This window comes from Mytilus californianus, unplaced genomic scaffold (assembly GCF_021869535.1).
Source record: "Mytilus californianus isolate M0D057914Y unplaced genomic scaffold, xbMytCali1.0.p SCAF_15, whole genome shotgun sequence".
Classification (NCBI taxonomy): Eukaryota; Metazoa; Mollusca; class Bivalvia; order Mytilida; family Mytilidae; genus Mytilus; species Mytilus californianus.
The window spans coordinates 11,246,151-11,266,438 of record NW_026262637.1 but is presented as its reverse complement, the minus strand read 5'-3'; the positions used below and the strand labels follow the sequence as shown (position 1 = coordinate 11,266,438).

At 33.5% G+C, this 20,288-nt stretch overlaps 1 protein-coding gene and 1 long non-coding RNA gene across 7 annotated transcripts in view; both read left to right on the top strand.

Annotated features, from left to right (window-relative positions):
- Window positions 1–20,288, top strand: part of LOC127725399 (synaptotagmin-7-like) — a 209,818-nt gene that overhangs the window by 58,448 nt on the left and 131,082 nt on the right. Inside the window, exon 1 of one of the 6 annotated variants that reach the window (XM_052232339.1) lies at window positions 19,777–20,170. The exons of the other annotated variants lie outside the window; for them this stretch is intronic. Coding sequence (XP_052088299.1) covers window positions 20,142–20,170 — 29 coding nt within the window. The 5' untranslated portion in view covers window positions 19,777–20,141. Of the gene's footprint in view, window positions 1–19,776; window positions 20,171–20,288 lie in introns of those variants that run through there. 6 annotated transcript variants of the gene reach the window in all.
- On the top strand, window positions 8,333–11,449 carry LOC127725401 (uncharacterized). The gene is made up of 3 exons (XR_007992990.1): window positions 8,333–8,633; window positions 8,966–9,297; window positions 10,248–11,449. It is a non-coding gene; the product is annotated as an uncharacterized LOC127725401 (long non-coding RNA).

The following is a 20,288-nucleotide window of genomic DNA, read 5'->3' as shown; positions in this document are numbered from 1 at the left end:
GATTGTTTTAAGTTCTTTAAGTCCATTTAGTTTTGTAATTGAGTTACAGGGGAGATAATCGGTTGTGTCAAGGGAACACATATAGACAATAATGTACGTTGTGGTATATAACGGCATGTATTTCTATGTTGACAATTAGGAGAAAGTACATGCTGAAATATATGATAACATTATAATGATTATAAAAAGTTTATGATGTAATTTTTAAACAATATGTTTTTATTTAATTTATTAGAATTAATTATTGACATGATTGATTGAATCATCTATAGTGTAGGTGTTTTCCTGTACTTTAATGTTCAATATTTGTGAATTATAATTAAATGTATTGCATGGTAAAACTTTCAAAACAATAGAATGATATTTTTATCAAGAAATGTTATGCCAAATAATAAATATTGAATGCTTAAATTACTTTCTCTCTTTCTTTAATTTGATTTTTTTTGGGCATAAATGTTATCTCTCAAAGAGTAATAATTTCACTGCAGGATTTGGCGATATCCTGTAACCTGATATTCCAAGATTTCTTTTCTAATAAAGTATTGATCAGCTTTTTTACATAGATTCTATAATTTGACAGAATATTACAATTTAGATAAGTTTAATCTCCTGAAGCCAAATACCCAAAGCAGGAATAATGTACTTTTGCAGATAAAAGGATGCACTTTTATATAATGTCTTAATGCAGAAATGATATATAATCTTAAGTTTTATTGCATGTTGTTTAATACTTTGAATATGATACTAAATGATAAATTAATCAGTCTAGGAAGTTATTACTGTAAAGCTATCCTTTAATGCATGATATGCATAAGACAAGTATCAACAGGAGTGTAATAATTATAGTCTTAGAATAACATATATGGAGTCTTTTAGACTATTGTCACTACCCCTGTCAAAATGCAACCATGGTTGACCATGGTTACCATCGCTAACCATTGATAACCATGGTCAAACCATGGTTGGATGTGCTGAAAACCATGGTCAACTATGGTTTTCCACTTTTGTGACCATGGTTGACCATTGACCATGGTTGACCATGGTCAATTTGACAAGCATGGTTTACTGCCTTTGTGACCATGGTGAGTTTGACAACCATGGTTTTCTACCTTTGTGACCATGGTCTTGCATCTGACCATGGGCAACTTGGCAACCTGAACCATGGTGAATTAAAAAAGATCTGGTTTATATGGGGATGAAGACCCAATAGTAGTAGAAAAATCAATAAAAAAAAAATAATAATAATTTCATTCTACATGTACTAATGAACTCAAAATTGTTAACTTTTTATTTTCCAACTTTTTTCCCGCATTTGTGTAACCCGAATAATTCAGTAGTTTTACTCCACTGCTCTACGATGGGAGTGGGAGAGTCAATCACGGGGAGGGACTGAATTATTCGGGTTAGCGTTTGTACAGAAATCTCTTTCTTTCTTCTGGTCTCGTTTGTCATGAGACTTTGAGTAAAATATATATTTATCAGTCTAGGAATGAGCACAATAACAATTTCATTTTAATTATCTTTTGATATGAAAAAAAAACGTAACCTAAGATGATAGCATTTCTTTGTTTACATTGAAAACGACGTAAGGACGTCATATCTAAAATCCCTTACAACTGGACCAACATCAGAAACGTTGCGGTATTTCCTTTCTTTTTTTTTAACATTAAAATATGTTAGAATTGAAAAAAAAACAATTGATACAGACTTCGTCCCCTTTCACAGGTAACACCTGCCTCATAAAGTCATATTAACCATGGGAATTTATAACAAACTGTAACTTACTTTGAGACTTTTAATATTCAAATTATGCTCGTTTTTCAGTGGTACATTTGTACTGTTCAATAACAATTTTTAAATTCTTTCTTCCCAAGATGTAAGTTCTGGCTCTCTCCTTTCATGTTTATGTCAATAAAAATATATTCTCTTTACATTTGAAAACATATATAAACTTAGCAGTTCTACCTGAACAGTTACGCTACAGTAACAGAGAAAGATAGAGACCGTCGGATGAAATCTGGGACTTTTACAAACTGGAACTTACTTTCAGTAATTATTCTTCTCGTTTTTTTTACAGTGGTACACTGTCAATCTATTATTTCTTTCTTCCAAAGACGTAATTTCTGACTCAATCTCCAAGTTCATAAATCTGCCTCTCTTTATCATCATACGGCATATTTTAAGAACTTGAAAACATTTCAGATTAATGATTATGGATTGTTGATGTTTTTTTCATCGGAAAGCATGCGACGTCAATGTCAATTATTATCACCCACCGTTAGCAATGATTCACTCAGAGTGAAACATTTAAATGACTTGGAACAAAAGTCACCTGACGTCAGCAAATGTTATTTCGCGCTTTTAAATTCAAGTGAAGAGACTGATGGTCAGAATTGTCACATAAAGCAGATTTGTTATCAGATAAGTATATTTACAGGAAATCTGTTTGATATTTTGTTTATAAGATAGAAAAATTGTTACAGTATTTGATAAGGCTCTCATTTGAACACGACAGAAAGTGGTCTTTAAATTAGTCAGTCAGCATCTCGATGTCAGCATAAACATTATAAACTGTGATAAATGAAATGTTTTGAATGCCAGGTATAATTCATAAAATTGTACAAGATGACAAGTGTGGATGTGTTAAAATAATTAATAACACATCAATCATTCTTTTCACTTTTGTTTGAAAGGTAAAAAAGGGGGGTTACAATTATTTGACAAATAAAATGTTTGTTTTTATTGAAAATTTGCAAAATAAAATAAAAAGAACATTGATTAAATAAAATTGAATTTGATCCTTAAAATCTGTTTTATAAAATATCAGGAGCTATTGATTCTTTGTGGGAAATTTTATGTTCTTGCAGGTGGAAACAGCTTTATGGATGAACACATCTGACTGGGTATCTTTAAAGATTTTCATGCAAATCTGTAATTCAGCCGTTGTTGGTAGTCCTGATGTACAGAAAGGAAGAGAAGTATACAAGGCGTCGTAACAAGTAGACAATCAGTGTTTCAAGAAAATTGTAGATAGTAGGAAGCATGGTTAACCATGGTCGGCGATTTAACATTTTAAACATGATTAGACAAAAATGTTAAATGGCCAACCATGGTTAACCATGGTTTAATGGAGATGGTTGACCATGGTTTGACAAAATTGTTAAATGGCCGACCATGGTTAACCATGGTTTTTGAAGATCATGGTCCTACCATGGTTGACCATGGTTGTAAACATGGTTGACCATGGTTCCTACCATGGTTCCAACCATGGTTGACTATGGTTCCAACCATGGTTGACCATGTTTGGAATCATGGTTATTGATGAGTCAACCATGGTCATCAAAACCATGGTTAACCATGGTCGGCCAATTAACAATTTTGTCAAACCATGGTCAACCATCTCCATACCACCATGGTTGACCACGGTTATCCGTGGTTGTACCATGGTTAGAAACTGCACATTGATAGGGGAAGCATTCATGTCCCAGTATATTCTATAGTTTAAATCCATATTGTTGTCTTTAATATGTTCATTTGGAATAGGATTATTTTGTCCCCTGAAAACCGTTGATGATAGTTTTGATAGTCAGAGTTAATATATGTTATAGAAGTCAGGTACTGTCTGTCTTATTCTTTACACTTAACACATTTGTTGCCCTTGACTTTTACTCAAAAGCTTGAATGTATTTAATTTGGTTAAATTGTAAGATATATTGAGGTTGCGACCAGACTTTCAACATTGTTCAGTCCATCGTTGTGTTTTCCTTCCAAGGCCAAACTATTTCTTGTTTGTAAAAGACATAACTGTTTCCTTCCTTTAAAGCATGAATTTGGTTTCCTAACATGATAATAGTGGGTTAAAAAATTAGCCTACCATTCGATTCATTCGAGATATTACCCCAGATAACACAAAGTATCTTTAAGAAGCAGATAACTGTTTACCCTTATAGTAACAATAGGACAACAGTACTTTAGTTGATGCTAGGTTTAAGTGTGATGCATCATGGGAATTGACATTTATAGATGATGATTTATAATTCTACGGTGGATATAAATCAATTGATGAGGGACAAGTACAATTGACAGGACTTTTATGAAGTTTCCAATGTTCCAATAAAATGTGTAGAATTTTATTGAACTTGATCTTCTAAGAATAATATTATACTGGAATAATAGAAAAGCAAAGAAATGTATTTGAGATTGGGAAACATTTGTACAGAAATAGACAAGATTATTTACTGTCTTTTTCTTTAAGCATTTTTCTGATTTGAGCATTGAACAAAATATTATTCTTTATAATGAATCATCTTTTGATGAAACACTAAACAAATCATTGTACATTGTTAAATATGCACTTTTAAATGTTGTTATTGGGTACTTTAAAACCAAACACGTTTCAGAGATTCCTGTTTTACAGCCCATAAACGATATAGAGTTAGATTCTTTAGGGAGTTTGTAATATTTTATTAAGTGTCTGTAAGCCACCTATTTAATTGGATCCATCAGCTTTGCTAGTTTGTTTCATCAGTCAATTTATTTTTATTTTGACTCACTATTGACTTCGTAAAGTTCTTAACCATATTGGTTCAAATAAACATACTAACTCACGCTTACTTGGTATGAGATCAAATTAGTTGGGTATCTACATATACATGTTGTTCATTCCCTTACCTTATACTGTAGTCAACTTATTGTATGCTATTTCAATAGTTCCCATAATAGAATGTCATTGACCTATACTCCACCTCATTGTTCATCTATATATTATAAAATGGACCTATACCCCACCTCATTGTTCATCTATATATTATAAAATGGACCTATACCCCACCTCATTGTTCATCTATATATTATAAAATAGACCTATACCCCACCTCATTGTTCATCTATATATTATAAAATGGACCTATACCCCATCTCATTGTTCATCTATATATTATAAAATGGACCTATACCCCATCTCATTGTTCATCTATATATTATAAAATGGACCTATATCCCATCTCATTGTTCATCTATATATTATAAAATGGACCTATATCCCACCTCATTGTTCATCTATATATTATAAAATGGACCTATATCCCACCTCATTGTTCATCTATATATTATAAAATGGACCTATACCCCATCATCTATATATTATATAATGGACCTATACCCCATCTCATTGTTCATCTATATATTATAAAATGGACCTATACCCCACCTCATTGTTCATCTATATATTATAAAATGGACCTATATCCCATCTCATTGTTCATCTATATATTATAAAATGGACCTATACCCCATCTCATTGTTCATCTATATATTATAAAATGGACCTATATCCCATCTCATTGTTCATCTATATATTATATAATGGACCTATACCCCATCTCATTGTTCATCTATATATTATAAAATGGACCTATATCCCACCTCATTGTTCATCTATATATTATAAAATGGACCTATATCCCATCTCATCGTTCATCTATATATTATAAAATGGACCTATACCCCACCTCATTGTTCATCTATATATTATAAAATGGACCTATATCCCATCTCATTGTTCATCTATATATTATGAAATGGACCTATATCCCATCTCATTGTTCATCTATATATTATAAAATGGACCTATACCCCACCTCATTGTTCATCTATATATTATAAAATGGACCTATATCCCATCTCATCGTTCATCTATATATTATAAAATGGACCTATACCCCACCTCATTGTTCATCTATATATTATAAAATGGACCTATATCCCATCTCATTGTTCATCTATATATTATAAAATAGGTTTGAATGTTGTTTTCAATTTAGACTTGTTTATATTTTTTCGTTTGGGCTTGTATTATATTTGCCTTTGGGTTTATATGATCTGTTCATCCTATTTTGACTCCTCAAAATTCAAGAGTCTATCCTAAATTGAGGTAAATTGTATGGCTTTCCAAATTCCGTTTCGATTCCTAACATCACTGAAGAGACATTAATTGTCGAAATCCAGATATGGTGTACAAAAACCTTTGCACCTTTTGTTTGTGGTATACCATCTTTTCCGCAAGTTTATTGTTTTCTGTTTAGTATTAAATTTATAATTAAGATCCATTTATTACATCGGTGATCTGTTTATTTGGCAATCGCCAATGGCAGTCAGCAGGGTTTAAGAACATTTGTTGTTCGACCTGTTAGTCAAATGCGTTTTGTTAAAATATACTTTTTCACTTTTTTGGTCTTTTGTAAAATGTTGTTTGTGCTGTATTTAGACCCCTTTAACAAGAATTTTTTTTTGCATGCACACGTATAAAATGCGGTTTTTATCCAACGCAATCATAGGTTTGAACGTTGTTTTCAATTTAGACTTGTTTATAAAATGGACCTATACCCCACCTCATTGTTCATCTATATATTATAAAATGTAAATTAGGAATGATCAGTAATTTTTCATATTTTAGTTTCAACTGTTTTTCTTGGTATTTCTGACCAGCTGTAAATAATACATTAAAATACTGGACCCAATGTAGCCTGGACATTGCTGCTGTAAATAGTTTTCACTCCCAAATGTTTGCCTGTATTTAGCCAGCAATTCCCATTATTTTCACATTTAACTGTTTGCCTGTTCTACCCATCCTTTTCATTCCCAATTATTAGCTGGTATATACCAGCAATTCCCATCCTTTTTACTCCCAATTATTTCCCTGTATTTACCAGCAGTTCCCAATTTTTCACTCCCAATTGTTTGCTTGTTTTTACCGAGCAATCCCCATTCTTTTCACTCCCAATTTTTTGCCTGTTTTAACCCAGCAATTATCATCCTTTTCATTCCCAATTATGAGTCTGTATTTACCAGCAAATTAATATCCATCCTTTTCATTCCCAATTATTTGCCTGTATTAACCAGCAATTCCGATTTTTCACTTCAAATTGTTTGCCTGTATTTACCAGCAATTCCCATTCTTTTCATTCCCAATTATTTAACTCTTTTTACCCAGCAATTCCCATCCTTTTCATTCCAAATTATTTGCCTGTATTTACCAGCTATTCCAATTTTTCACTCCCAATTGTTTCCTGATTTTACCTAACAATTCCTGTCCTTTTCATTCCTAAAAATTTACTTGTATTTACCAGCAATTCCCATTCTTTTCATTCCCAATTATTTACTTGTATTTACCAGCAATTCCCATCATTTTCACTCCCTATTATTTGCCTGTTTTTACCCAGCAATTCATATCCTTTTCACTCCCAATTGTTCGCCTGTTTTTACTCATCAATTTTAATCCCAAGCCTTCACCCCTACTATTTGCCTGATTTTACCCAAATATTTTGAAGATATTTGTAATCTTTCTTTTATATTTAATGCTAGACCTGTACATTTCATTATTGTGTTTTTGTCGAGCCTGCAAAACTTATTATGCGCAAGTGAGACATAGCGATCCTAGATCCCGTCATTGGCGTTGGTGATATCAAAATTTAGGTTTAGTCTGTAGTTTAAAGTTTTTTTAGACATCAAAAACTTTGTCAAACCTACATGGAATTTTATGAAATTTGGACAAAAGCTTGTTTATGACCAAAATACAGTATCCAGAGCAAAATTTTGAAAATATGATTTTCATTTTTCTGTATTTTACTGATAAATGGACTTAGTTTTTTTTACATTCAACATTCAGATTAATAGTCTGAGGTTAAAATTGATATAGACATAAATAACTTTGTCAAACCTACATGGAATTTTATAAAATTTGGACAGAAGCATGTTTTTGACCAACAGACAGTATCCAGAGCAAAATTTTGAAAATATTTGTTTTTATTTTATGTATTGTACTGATAAATGGACTTTTTCTTTTTACAATAAAGTTGAGTAAACCGGAGTAGATACAGTCTGGGGTTAAAGTTTGTTACACATCAATTTCTTTGTCAAACCTTTATTGAGTTTAATGAAACTTTGGCAGAAGCTTTTTATTGATGAAGATATTATGTTGGAAGCGAACCTTTGAAAATATATTTTCCATTTTTAGTATTTTTCTGATAGATGGACTTTGTTTTTTACAGTTAATATTTGCAGTTAGTCAGGGATTAAATTTTTTTGACATGATAAATTTGTAAACCTTTGTGGATTGTTATTAAACTTGGACAGAAGCTAATCTTTAAGACCAAGAAATAGCATCTAAAGAAAAAGTTAGATTTTTTTTTAGAATTCTGCATTGTACTGATAAATGGGCTCACTTTTTAGCTCACCTGGCCCGAAGGGCCAAGTGAGCTTTTCTCATCACTTGGCGTCCGTCGTCCGGCGTCGTCCGTCGTCGGCGTTAACTTTTTAGCTCACCTGGCCCGAAGGGCCAAGTGAGCTTTTCTCATCACTTGGCGTCCGTCGTCCGGCGTCGTCGGCGTTAACTTTTTACATTTTGAACTTCTTCTAGAGAACCACTGAATGGAATGAAACCAAACATGGCATGAATGTTCCTTATGAGGTGCTGACCAAGTGTTGTTACTTTGTAGCCGATCCATCATCCAAGATGGCCGCCAGCGGGGGACTAAGTTTAACATAGGACCCTATGGGAAATGCATACAAATGACTTCTTTTAGAGAACCACTGAATGGAATAAAACATAACATGGCATGAATGTTCCTTATGAGGTGCTCACCAAGTGTTGTTACTTTGTAGCCGATCCATCATCCAAGATGGCCGCCAGCGGGGGACTTAGTTTAACATAGGACCCTATGGGAAATGCATACAAATGACTTCTTTTAGAGAACCACTGAATGGAATAAAACCAAACATGGCATGAATGTTCCTTATGAGGTGTTGACCATGTGTTGTTACTTTGTAGCCGATCCATCATCTAAGATGGCTGCCATCGGGGAACTTAGTTTAACATAGGACCCTATGGGAAATACATACAAATGTCTTCTTTTAGAGAACCACTGAATGGAATGAAACCAAACATGGCATGAATGTTCCTTATGAGGTGCTGACCAAGTGTTGTTACTTTGTAGCCGATCCATCATCCAAGATGGCCGCCAGCGGGGGACTTAGTTTAACATAGGACCCTATGGGAAATACATAAAAATGTCTTCTTTTAGAGAACCACTGAATGGAATGGAACCAAACATGGCATGAATGTTCCGTATGAGATGCTGACCAAGTGTTGTTACTTTGCAGTCGGTCCATCATCCAAGATGGCCGCCAGCGGGGGACTTAGTGTAACATAGGACCCTATGGGAAATACATACAAATGTCTTCTTTTAGAGAACCACTGAATGGAATGAAACCAAACATGGCATGAATGTTCCTTATGAGGTTCTGACCAAGTGTTGTTACTTTGTAGCCGATCCATCATCCAAGATGGCCGCCAGCGGGGGACTTAGTTGAACATAGGACCCTATGGGAAATACATACAAATGTCTTCTTTTAGTGAACCACTGAATGGAATGAAACCAAACATGGCATGAATCTTCCTTATGAGATGCTGACCAAGTGTTGTTACTTTGTAGCTGATCCATCATCCAAGATGGCCCCCAGCGGGGGACTTAGTTTTACATAGGACCCTTTGGGAAATACATAAAAATGTCTTCTTTTAGAGAACCAATAAATGGAATGGAACCAAACATGGCATGAATGTTCCTTATGAGATGTTGACCAAGTGTTGTTACTTTGCAGCCGATCCATCATCCAAGATGGCCGACAGCGGGGGACTTAGTTTAACATAGGACCCTATGGGAAATAAATACAATTGTCTTCTTTTAGAGAACCACTGAATGGAATTGAACCAAACATGGCATGAATGTTCCTTATGAGTTGCTGACCAAGTGTTGTTACTTTGCAGTCGATCCATCATCCAAGATGGCCACTAGGGGGGGGGGGGGGGGCTTAGTTTAACATAGGACCCTATGGGAAATACATACAAATGTCTTCTTTTAGAGTACCACTGAATGGAATGAAACCAAACATGGCATGAATGTTCCTTATGAAGTGCTGACCAAGTGTTGCTACTTTGTTGCCGATTTACTGTTCAAGATGGCCACCAGGATATTTTATTAAATAACGGGACCAATATTAATCAAAATTTGGCCTTAATCATTATTTGGGTATCTGTTATGATTTTTATCTATCTTTACATGATTTCTAAAACCAAAGTAGAGTCAGGTGAGCGACACAGGCTCTTGAGAGCCTCTAGTTACATTTTGAACTTCTTCTAGAGAACCACTGAATGGAATGAAACCAAACATGGCATGAATGTTCCTTATGAGGTGCTGACCAAGTGTTGTTACTTTGTAGCCGATCCATCATCCAAGATGGCCGCCAGCGGGGGACTTAGTTTAACATAGGACCCTATGGGAAATGCATACAAATGACTTCTTTTAGAGAACCACTGAATGGAATAAAACCAAACATGGCATGAATGTTCCTTATGAGGTGTTGACCATGTGTTGTTACTTTGTAGCCGATCCATCATCCAAGATGGCCACCATCGGGGAACTTAGTTTAACATAGGACCCTATGGGAAATACATACAAATGTCTTCTTTTAGAGAACCACTGAATGGAATGAAACCAAACATGGCATGAATGTTCCTTATGAGGTGCTGACCAAGTGTTGTTACTTTGTAGCCGATCCATCATCCAAGATGGCTGCCAGCGGGGGACTTAGTTTAACATAGGACCCTATGGGAAATACATAAAAATGTCTTCTTTTAGAGAACCACTGAATGGAATGGAACCAAACATGGCATGAATGTTCCGTATGAGATGCTGACCAAGTGTTGTTACTTTGCAGTCGGTCCATCATCCAAGATGGCCGCCAGCGGGGGACTTAGTTTAACATAGGACCCTATGGGAAATACATACAAATGTCTTCTTTTAGAGAACCACTGAATGGAATGAAACCAAACATGGCATGAATGTTCCTTATGAGGTTCTGACCAAGTGTTGTTACTTTGTAGCTGATCCATCATCCAAGATGGCCGCCAGCGGGGGACTTAGTTGAACATAGGACCCTATGGGAAATACATACAAATGTCTTCTTTTAGAGAACCAATAAATGGAATGGAACCAAACATGGCATGAATGTTCCTTATGAGATGTTGACCAAGTGTTGTTACTTTGCAGCCGATCCATCATCCAAGATGGCCGACAGCGGGGGACTTAGTTTAACATAGGACCCTATGGGAAATACATACAATTGTCTTCTTTTAGAGAACCACTGAATGGAATTGAACCAAACATGGCATGAATGTTCCTTATGAAGTGCTGACCAAGTGTTGCTACTTTGTTGCCGATTTACTGTTCAAGATGGCCACCAGGATATTTTATTAAATAACGGGACCAATATTAATCAAAATTTGGCCTCAATCATTATTTGGGTATCTGTTAAGATTTTTATCTATCTTTACATGATTTCTAAAACCAAAGTAGAGTCAGGTGAGCGACACAGGCTCTTGAGAGCCTCTAGTTAAGTAACATTACACTTTTACAATGACAGCAGCAATCACAGGTTCCGGGTAACTCCTTACAAATTTTTTTTTAATACGTAATCATGCAGGATTCTGAGCTAAACAAAATAATAAAGTAAAAATGGTGAGTCAAAATTTACCTCAAGTAGTTGTCTGAAACCTTTCTTTTTCTAATGATAATTTATCTGGCATATGAAATGAGGCACTCAATAAGATTGTACATTTTTTAATTCTATATTGTAATAAAAATTCTGAATATTACAATCCACACTAGAAAGTCAACATGAAAAAACAGAATCTTTTGAAATCTACGCTCAATAAAACAAAACCTGAAGCAACAGAATTTTATTAAAAAATCAACAAGAAATCTGAGACATTAAAATTTTCACATTTCCAATCAGAATTTGTATTGATTTTTCAGGTAAAATTGGCTTGAATGTTTGATGAAGTCATAAACATTATCCTTCAGGAAAACAAATCTCATTAATAATGTACAGCCAGTGTACAATGAATCATTCGCTGATTGTTTCCTTCCGTAATTCTTAGTTGTATCGTGTGAGCAAAGCTTTGATGCTGCTTAAACTTCATTTACAATAACTAAATGTGTTTGTTATTGCCTGTTCAACATGATTATGCATTGTAACAGTTGCTGACCTTCTACATCATTTGGTCTCTGGTGTAGAAAGTAAAATAACAAAAATACCGAACTCAAAATTCAAAATGGAAAGTCCCTTATCATTAATACCAAAATCAAAAGCTCAAACACAGCAAACAAATGTAAAACAACTGTCATGTTCCTGACTTGGTACAGGCATTTCCTTATCTAGAAAATGGTGGATTAAACCTGGGTTTTTTTCTAGCTAAACCTCTCACTTGTATAAAAGTTGCATAGAATTCCATTATATTGACAACAATGTGTGAGCAAAACAAACAGACATAGTAGGTAAGAATGTCAAATATTGGGGTACAGCAGTCAACATTGGTTTTAATCTTAATCACTATAAAAACAAACAACTATGTCAACAAAGAAAAACAAAATGGCATATATACACTCTTTTATAGACAAAGCACATAAGCAAAAATTAAAGACAAGAATACCAAAAAATGACCATAGCACAATAACACAATGGTGGGATGTATAAACACCAAGCCACGCCAAAAGGATATTACCAAAAATGGACTAAACAATGGGCTAAAAATATACAAAGACAAATAAAAAGAACACTATAACACGTAATTAAGATGATAAACAACATCAGTACCTAGAATCTATACTTCAAGACCATCATGTATTATTTGTGAGTTGTAGAGTTGTCTCATTGGCAATCATACCATATCTGCTTATGTTTATATTAATAGTTCTGTACAAGTCTGACTAAATCCACAAGCGAATAAAATATCAGACTTACTGATGCTACATTTTGGTTAGCATTTTGTTCTAAACAGATAATTGAAACTACTTCAGGCAAAGTTAACCAGAAACAGTTTGGGTATGTTTGAAGTGGCTATGTTTGAGGTGGATATGTTTGAGGTGGATATGTTTGAGGCTTGTAAACCTTGTGTATTTATATTTCTTTACATTCTACAAATGATTGACTGTGAATTTCTTAAAGATAAATTCAGAAAAAATATTAGTAGTGTTGATTCATTTATTTTCGTAGGTATCAGTTTTCGTGGATTAAGGAAAACGTGCATCTTCGTGGATATTCGAATTCGTTGTTTTGCCAATCTTTGCATACAAAGCTTATAGAAAGTTTGTAATTCGTTGAACATTTGATTTCGTGGTTCATCTGTACCCACGAAACCAACGAAAATTAGCATCCGACGAATAATAATGAATCCACAGGAACAGCAAAGTGGCTATCTACTTCTTTCATGATAGTTCTGTTATCATAATTAGAAGTTAATAACTATTAGGTCACCGTATGACCTACAAATATGATTAAAACCCAAACTTTTAAGAAATGTATACTTCATTAAATTGGGTAGTATTTCAGATTTTTCTGAAATTTTGTTTGTATTTAGAACTACATCTGAATACTATATAAACCGATGATATCATTATTTGCAGCATACTCTTTTTATCATTAAAATCAATTAAAAAGTTATTAGTAGACTTAAAAACGTATAGAATATAAGTAAAAAGCAGATAATTAAAGTATCAATTTTTCAGTCATAAGCTCTCATCTAGGCAAATCAAATTGTAATCATTGCAAATTAGAGATAACACCAGAAATCAATGATTAAATGTAGAACCTCTTTATTAAGAAGAAATGACTCAACATAGGGAAGCATGTTAAATGAATATCAAAAGACGTAGACCCATTTCTAACTGATCAGACTCTTTATTAATGTAGAGGAAAATCATTATATCTGTCCTTAAAATTTGTGGTTTGTAAAAGCAAAACCGACATAAAATATCATTATTTTGCCATAAAATATTCTGTTAATGCTTGCATTAAAACTTGGAATTTTCTATGAAAAGTTTTATGTGGACATTTGTTTCCATTATTTTGATAATATTAAAAGAATATTTACCCCGATATTGAAATGTTATCTATGTTGTGACTTATTAATCCATAAAAGTTTACATGGTACTAAATGTAGATACTGTCACTGACTATCGCAGTACTTGATCATCTATAACATTGCCAAGATAATCACATATGATATACAAATAAGAAGATGTGGTATGATTGCCAATGAGACATAACTCTCCACCAGAGACTAAATGACATAGAATTTTACAACTATAGATCACCAAACGGCCTTCAACTTAGGGCAAAACCCCTACCGCATAGTCAGCTATAACAGGCCCCAAAATGACAAATATAAAACAATTCGAACAAGAAATTAACGGCCTGATTAATTAACAAAAACAATGAACGAAAAAACAAATATAACATACAGCAACAAACAACCACCACTAATACAGTCTCCTGACTTGGGACAGGCACATACAGAATGTGGCAGTATCAAACATGTTAGCCCAACCCTACACTGCCCTGGGACTGTAGTGTTGTAACAGTACAACATTAAGAACAAACTATAAAAATCGGTTGAAAATGGCCTAACTCATCAGATCAATACAAAGCAGAAAAAAATCTAACAAAAATACAGATGTGGCAGGGTATCTTTTATACATCCCCACACAAAACTTCTTTAGATGTGTCATTTCAGTATATGTGAAGTTTTATTACATTTGGCACATGTTCAGATTTCATAAGTTTTGACTCTATTTATTTTCATCACATGACACCTAGTTACAGACTTCATACATTTTTTATATGAATTATAAACTACTGTCCACTCAATCAGGTGTCTTGTCATTTAATGTCACATACAATTATTCTCAGATTCAATTTATTCCACATAACAGATACATGTCACTTAAACACCTGTAAAATTACATGTCATTTCACCACATGTTTAGAAACCAGTCATTTCACAACCTATTTAGATACATATCATTTCACCACACGTTTAGATACAAGTAATTTCACAACTTGTGTGGATACATATCATTTCACAACCTGTTTAGAAACATGTCATTTACCACACATGTAGATACATTCAATTTCACCAACTGTTTAGATATATGTCATTTCTACATTGGTTAGATACATGTCATTTACCACACATTTAGATACATGTCATTTACCACACATTTAGATACATGTCATTTCACCACCTCTTTATAAACATGTCATTTTTCTATGGTTAGATACATATCATTTCATCACCTGTTTAGACATATCATTTCACCACATGTTTAGATACATATCATTCCATCACCTGTTTAGACATATCATTTCACCACATGTTTAGATACATATCATTCCATCACCTGTTTAGACATATCATTTCACCACATGTTTAGATACATATCATTTCATCAGCTGTTTAGACATATCATTTCACCACATGTTTAGATGCATATCATTTCACCACATGTTTAGAAACATATCATTTCACCACCTCTGAGGACAAGTGACACCTGTCATCAACTCTTATATGTTAATGTTGGAATTTCAGTTCTTCCCTATATAATTGTGTCTATCAGGACAAATGATACCTGTCATCAACTCTTACATGTTGCTGTAGGATTGTCAGTCCTCCCCTATATAATTGTGCCTATCAGGACAAATGATACCTGTCATCAACTCTTACATGTTGCTGTAGGATTGTCAGTCCTCCCCTATATAATTGTGTCTATCAGGACAAATGATACCTGTCATCAACTCTTACATGTTGCTGTAGGATTGTCAGTCCTCCCCTATATAATTGTGTCTATCAGGACAAATGATACATGTCATCAACTCTTACATGTTGCTGTAGGATTGTCAGTCCTCCCCTATAGAATTGTGTCTATCAGGACAAATGATACATGTCATCAACTCTTACATGTTGCTGTAGGATTGTCAGTCCTCCCCTATAGAATTGTGTCTATCAGGACAAATGATACATGTCATCAACTCTTACATGTTGCTGTAGGATTGTCAGTCCTCCCCTATAGAATTGTGTCTATCAGGACAAATGATACATGTCATCAACTCTTACATGTTGCTGTAGGATTGTCAGTTCTTCCCAAATAGAATTGTGTCTGTGAAAACATAAGTGACACCTGTCATAGCTCTTTCATGCTCATGTAGGATTGTCAGTTCTCCCCTATAGAATTGTGTCTGTCATAGCTCTTTCATGCTAATGTAGGATTGTCAGTCCTCCCCTATAGAATTGACTGTCTGTCATAGCTCTTTCATGCTATATAGAATATTCAGTTCTTTTCAAATAGAATTTTGTCCATCAGGACGAGTGACACCTGTCACATTGTTTAGCCATTAATGTAATACAAGATAAGGAATCAAGATGCCCAACATTTTACTAATATCAATATTTAATGCTTTCCTCTGAAGGTATTCTTATTTCTATCATTGTATTGATTCTATATATCAAAGCAGATCTAAGCATTCACTTGTTATCATAGACAGCATGTTTATGGCTGACTGATTTCTTTACAGAATTTATAATTTCAAAAATCTGTTATTCTCTGTAGGGTAATTTATTTGAACACATTTCCAATAGTCTCAGTCTGTAAAATTGTATAATTTTAAGCAATTAGTTGGATGCACTGACAAGTAACTGCTTAATAAAAGTTGGTTGCTGAATCATCAAAGGAGATTTGAAGAAAAAATCATAGTGTGATTTATTATAGTGGTAGAAAACAATGTTTTTCAAATTGAAATGATTAAAAATTTATAAGTGTTAAAATTTCCATTTTGAATTTATGCTTTACTTTGTCATTCCTATACCAGGCCTGGTTTGGTTCTGATTTTTTTTATCAATATAAGAACTGTCAAAGTAATTATCTATATAATAGATAGCTTGATTTATCATTTGTACCAAAAACACTAAGGAAATCTATCATCTACAAATCTATTACATCATTTTACGGCTAAACTCATTCAATAGTTAATTGTTCTGGTCTTTACTGTATGAATATATTGAGATGTAGGATGTACATCTGAGAGGCAGAATCCCAACAACTCCACAAACCCTGAAAGAAATCTGAGTATTAGTATAGGTCAAGATCTGTGATCTTAAATTGCTACTTTAAAATAATAATTAGCTTTTCCTGTATACCATATGCATTCTAATGTATATGGTATATATTGTTCAAATAAGGCCTTTGAAAATAGTGGAATTAATTACTTTTGGAGTGTCAAAAACTCGTTGGAAGTACTTGATAAATTGCATGCATATATTGGTGATTTTGAATCTGTTCAAAGTTTTGATTTTTGTACCCTATATACCACTTTGCCTCATATTCTTATTAAGAAAAAATTCACACACCTAATTAAATGGGCATTTAAAAAGTCGGAATGCGAATACATATGTTCAAACTCTTTTAGGTCATTTTTTAGTAGCAACAAACAAAAGAACTATGTCAATTGGACATGCTTTGATACTATATCTGCCCTTGAATTTTTACTTGATAACATTTTTGTTCGCTTTGGAGATTCCGTATATCGTCAAGTTATCGGAATTCCAATGGGGACTAACTGTGCACCACTTATTGCGGACCTGTTTTTGTATTGTTATGAGTTACAATTTATGACTAAAATCAGCAAAGACCCATCGAAACAACATCTAATACAAAAATTTAACAATACTTTTAGATATTTGGATGATATAATGGCTCTCAATAATGACGACTTCAGTATGTATACTAAAGAAATTTATCCTGTTGAACTTACTTTAAATAAAGCTAATACTAACAATGAACACTGTCCTTTCCTCGATCTTGATATCTATATCATTAACGGGAAGCTTAATACAAAAATTTATGATAAAAGAGATGATTTTTCATTTCCTATCGTTAATTATCCATTTTTAGATGGTGACGTTCCCTTGTCACCATCTTATGGTGTTTATATATCTCAACTTGTACGATTCGCTTGTGTATGTAACAACGTATAAGATTTTAGCGAGAGAAATTTATGTATTACTGAAAAATTATTACACCAGGGTTTACGATATCATAAACTAGTCAAAACATTTACTAAATTTTATCATCGGTATAAGGACATCATTCGTAAATATAACTCAACATGCAGACATCTTATACGTTCGGGTATTTCACATCCAATCTTTTATGGTAATATTCTTTACAAAGCACAAAAATGTCAGTATTCGCCTCAAAAGCTAACAAAACCTTTAAACAGACTTATTAAGAAGGGATATAGTTACGATACTGTTGTCAGGTCATTAAAGATTGCATATTTTGGCTTTAATATTGATTCACTTATAGGGTCTTTGCATCGGAATTAAACACATCTATTCTAAAACTAGTTGTTGGCATGACACTGGTTATATTCTTCTCGTATATTTTATGACGGTATAATACTAAACCCCTAACAGGAGGGATTGTGCCTGATATTCATATGATGAAGACATAATCTTTCAATCAGTTTAGTTGAGGTCTGGAGCTGGCATGTCAGTAACTGCTAGTAGTCTTTTGTTATTTATGTATTATTGTCATTTTGTTTATTTTCTTTTGTTTCCTATTCTGACATCGGACTCGGACTTCTCTTATACTGAGTTTTACTGTGCGTACTGCTGTGCGTTTGTTTTTTCTACATTGGCTAGAGGTATAGGGGGAGGGTTGAGATCTCAAAAAACATGTTTAACCCCGCCGCATTTTTGCGCCTGTCCCAAGTCAGGAGCCACTAGCCTTTGTTAGTCTTGTATCATTTTTAATTTTAGTTTTCCTGTGTATAATTTGGAGTTTAGTATGACGTCCATTATCACTGAACTAGGATACATATTTGTTAAGGGGCCAGCTGAAGGACGCCTCCGGGTGCGGGAGTTTCTCGCTGCATTGAAGACCCATTGGTGGCCTTCGGCTGTTGTCTGCTCTATGGTCGGGTTGTTGTCTCTTAGACACATTCCCCATTTCCATTCTCAATTTTAATGTGTAATAAATCTTCTTTGGTAAACTATTTGGTTTGCTGAATATGTGATGTTTTTGATGCAATCTGATAAAATACAGACCCTGTGTCCATGCAAGCTTTGTTAACAAGGATCTGAAAACGCTTCATTTTATTTTCTATTTTAAATATATTTCGGGATTCTATGGTTTTGTAGACTGGGATTCATACATGATCTTCAAAAATTTGAAAGCTGAAATTTCATTGGCTGATGTAATAATTACTAGAACAGAGTGTTGTCAGTCATCCTTGTAAGCAAAGCTTGGACACAGGATACGTATGTCAACCAAATTGTTTTTGATGTGTATAATGCTTTAGAAATGATAAAGGTTCAAAATAAGGATTCGAAATTTACAACAATAAAAATTCAAGTAATTGATATGTATACACCAAGAATAAGATTGCATCCGATTGATTAAACACTGTAATATTTGAGAAATTAAGTTGTATAAGGTCATCAGTACCAATATACTTTTAGTAAGCAATTAAGCAATGTCTATAAAATAGTCATGCATTGTTACCATCATAATGAAGATGCCATGTGTCAGATCATAAACCTAGCTGACAGTTAGTATTGAATAGTGAAAGAAGGCTAATCATAAAAAATTGAATGAGAAGATACATTTCATCATCAAATGGACTGAAAATGGCGGCAGTTTTTGTAATGGATCCCGTAGCAGGAATCGTCCAGAGGATGACCAATAATTACTAATCTCTAAACCAAATATCACTTTCCACATGTTATCCTATGAGACGAACGTTTGCTATCTAAAGGTGTTGCGTGATCAATAGAGAACTTAGTTTATGTTGAAACAAAGACATTTAATACGTTCAAATCACAACATTTTATAGCTATATTTATTGGTATTTTTTTCTATGTTAGGGATAATGTAAATGGTCTGTTTACAAACCATTTGTAGAAGTTTATTGTGAAACAGTTTGATTCTGGACCTTTAGGCAATTTAAGTTAGAACTCATTTATACAGTACAGTCAGAGGTTGATTTGTTTACTTAAAATTACAATGGGATTAATTTTGTCTTCTATGTGTTGTTTTATTGGAAATATTGAGCAATCATCAAACAGGATGGATTGTTTTAAAAAATAAAAACTATGGGATGTTAGTAAACTAAATTGATTAAATTAGTATGTGCAGTTATTAGTGAATTGCTGTAGAGAGTATAGTGAATATAAGTCTATTTTTGTAATGTCCACTTGGTGCCTACAAACTGCAAGGTAAGATTTATATATTTGATTTCATTTTTATATAAATGTTTGATGGTGTTAATTTGATATTAGATTTATTAGAGTGATGTTAGTATAAAAATGGTTATGATTATAATATGATTGGTTA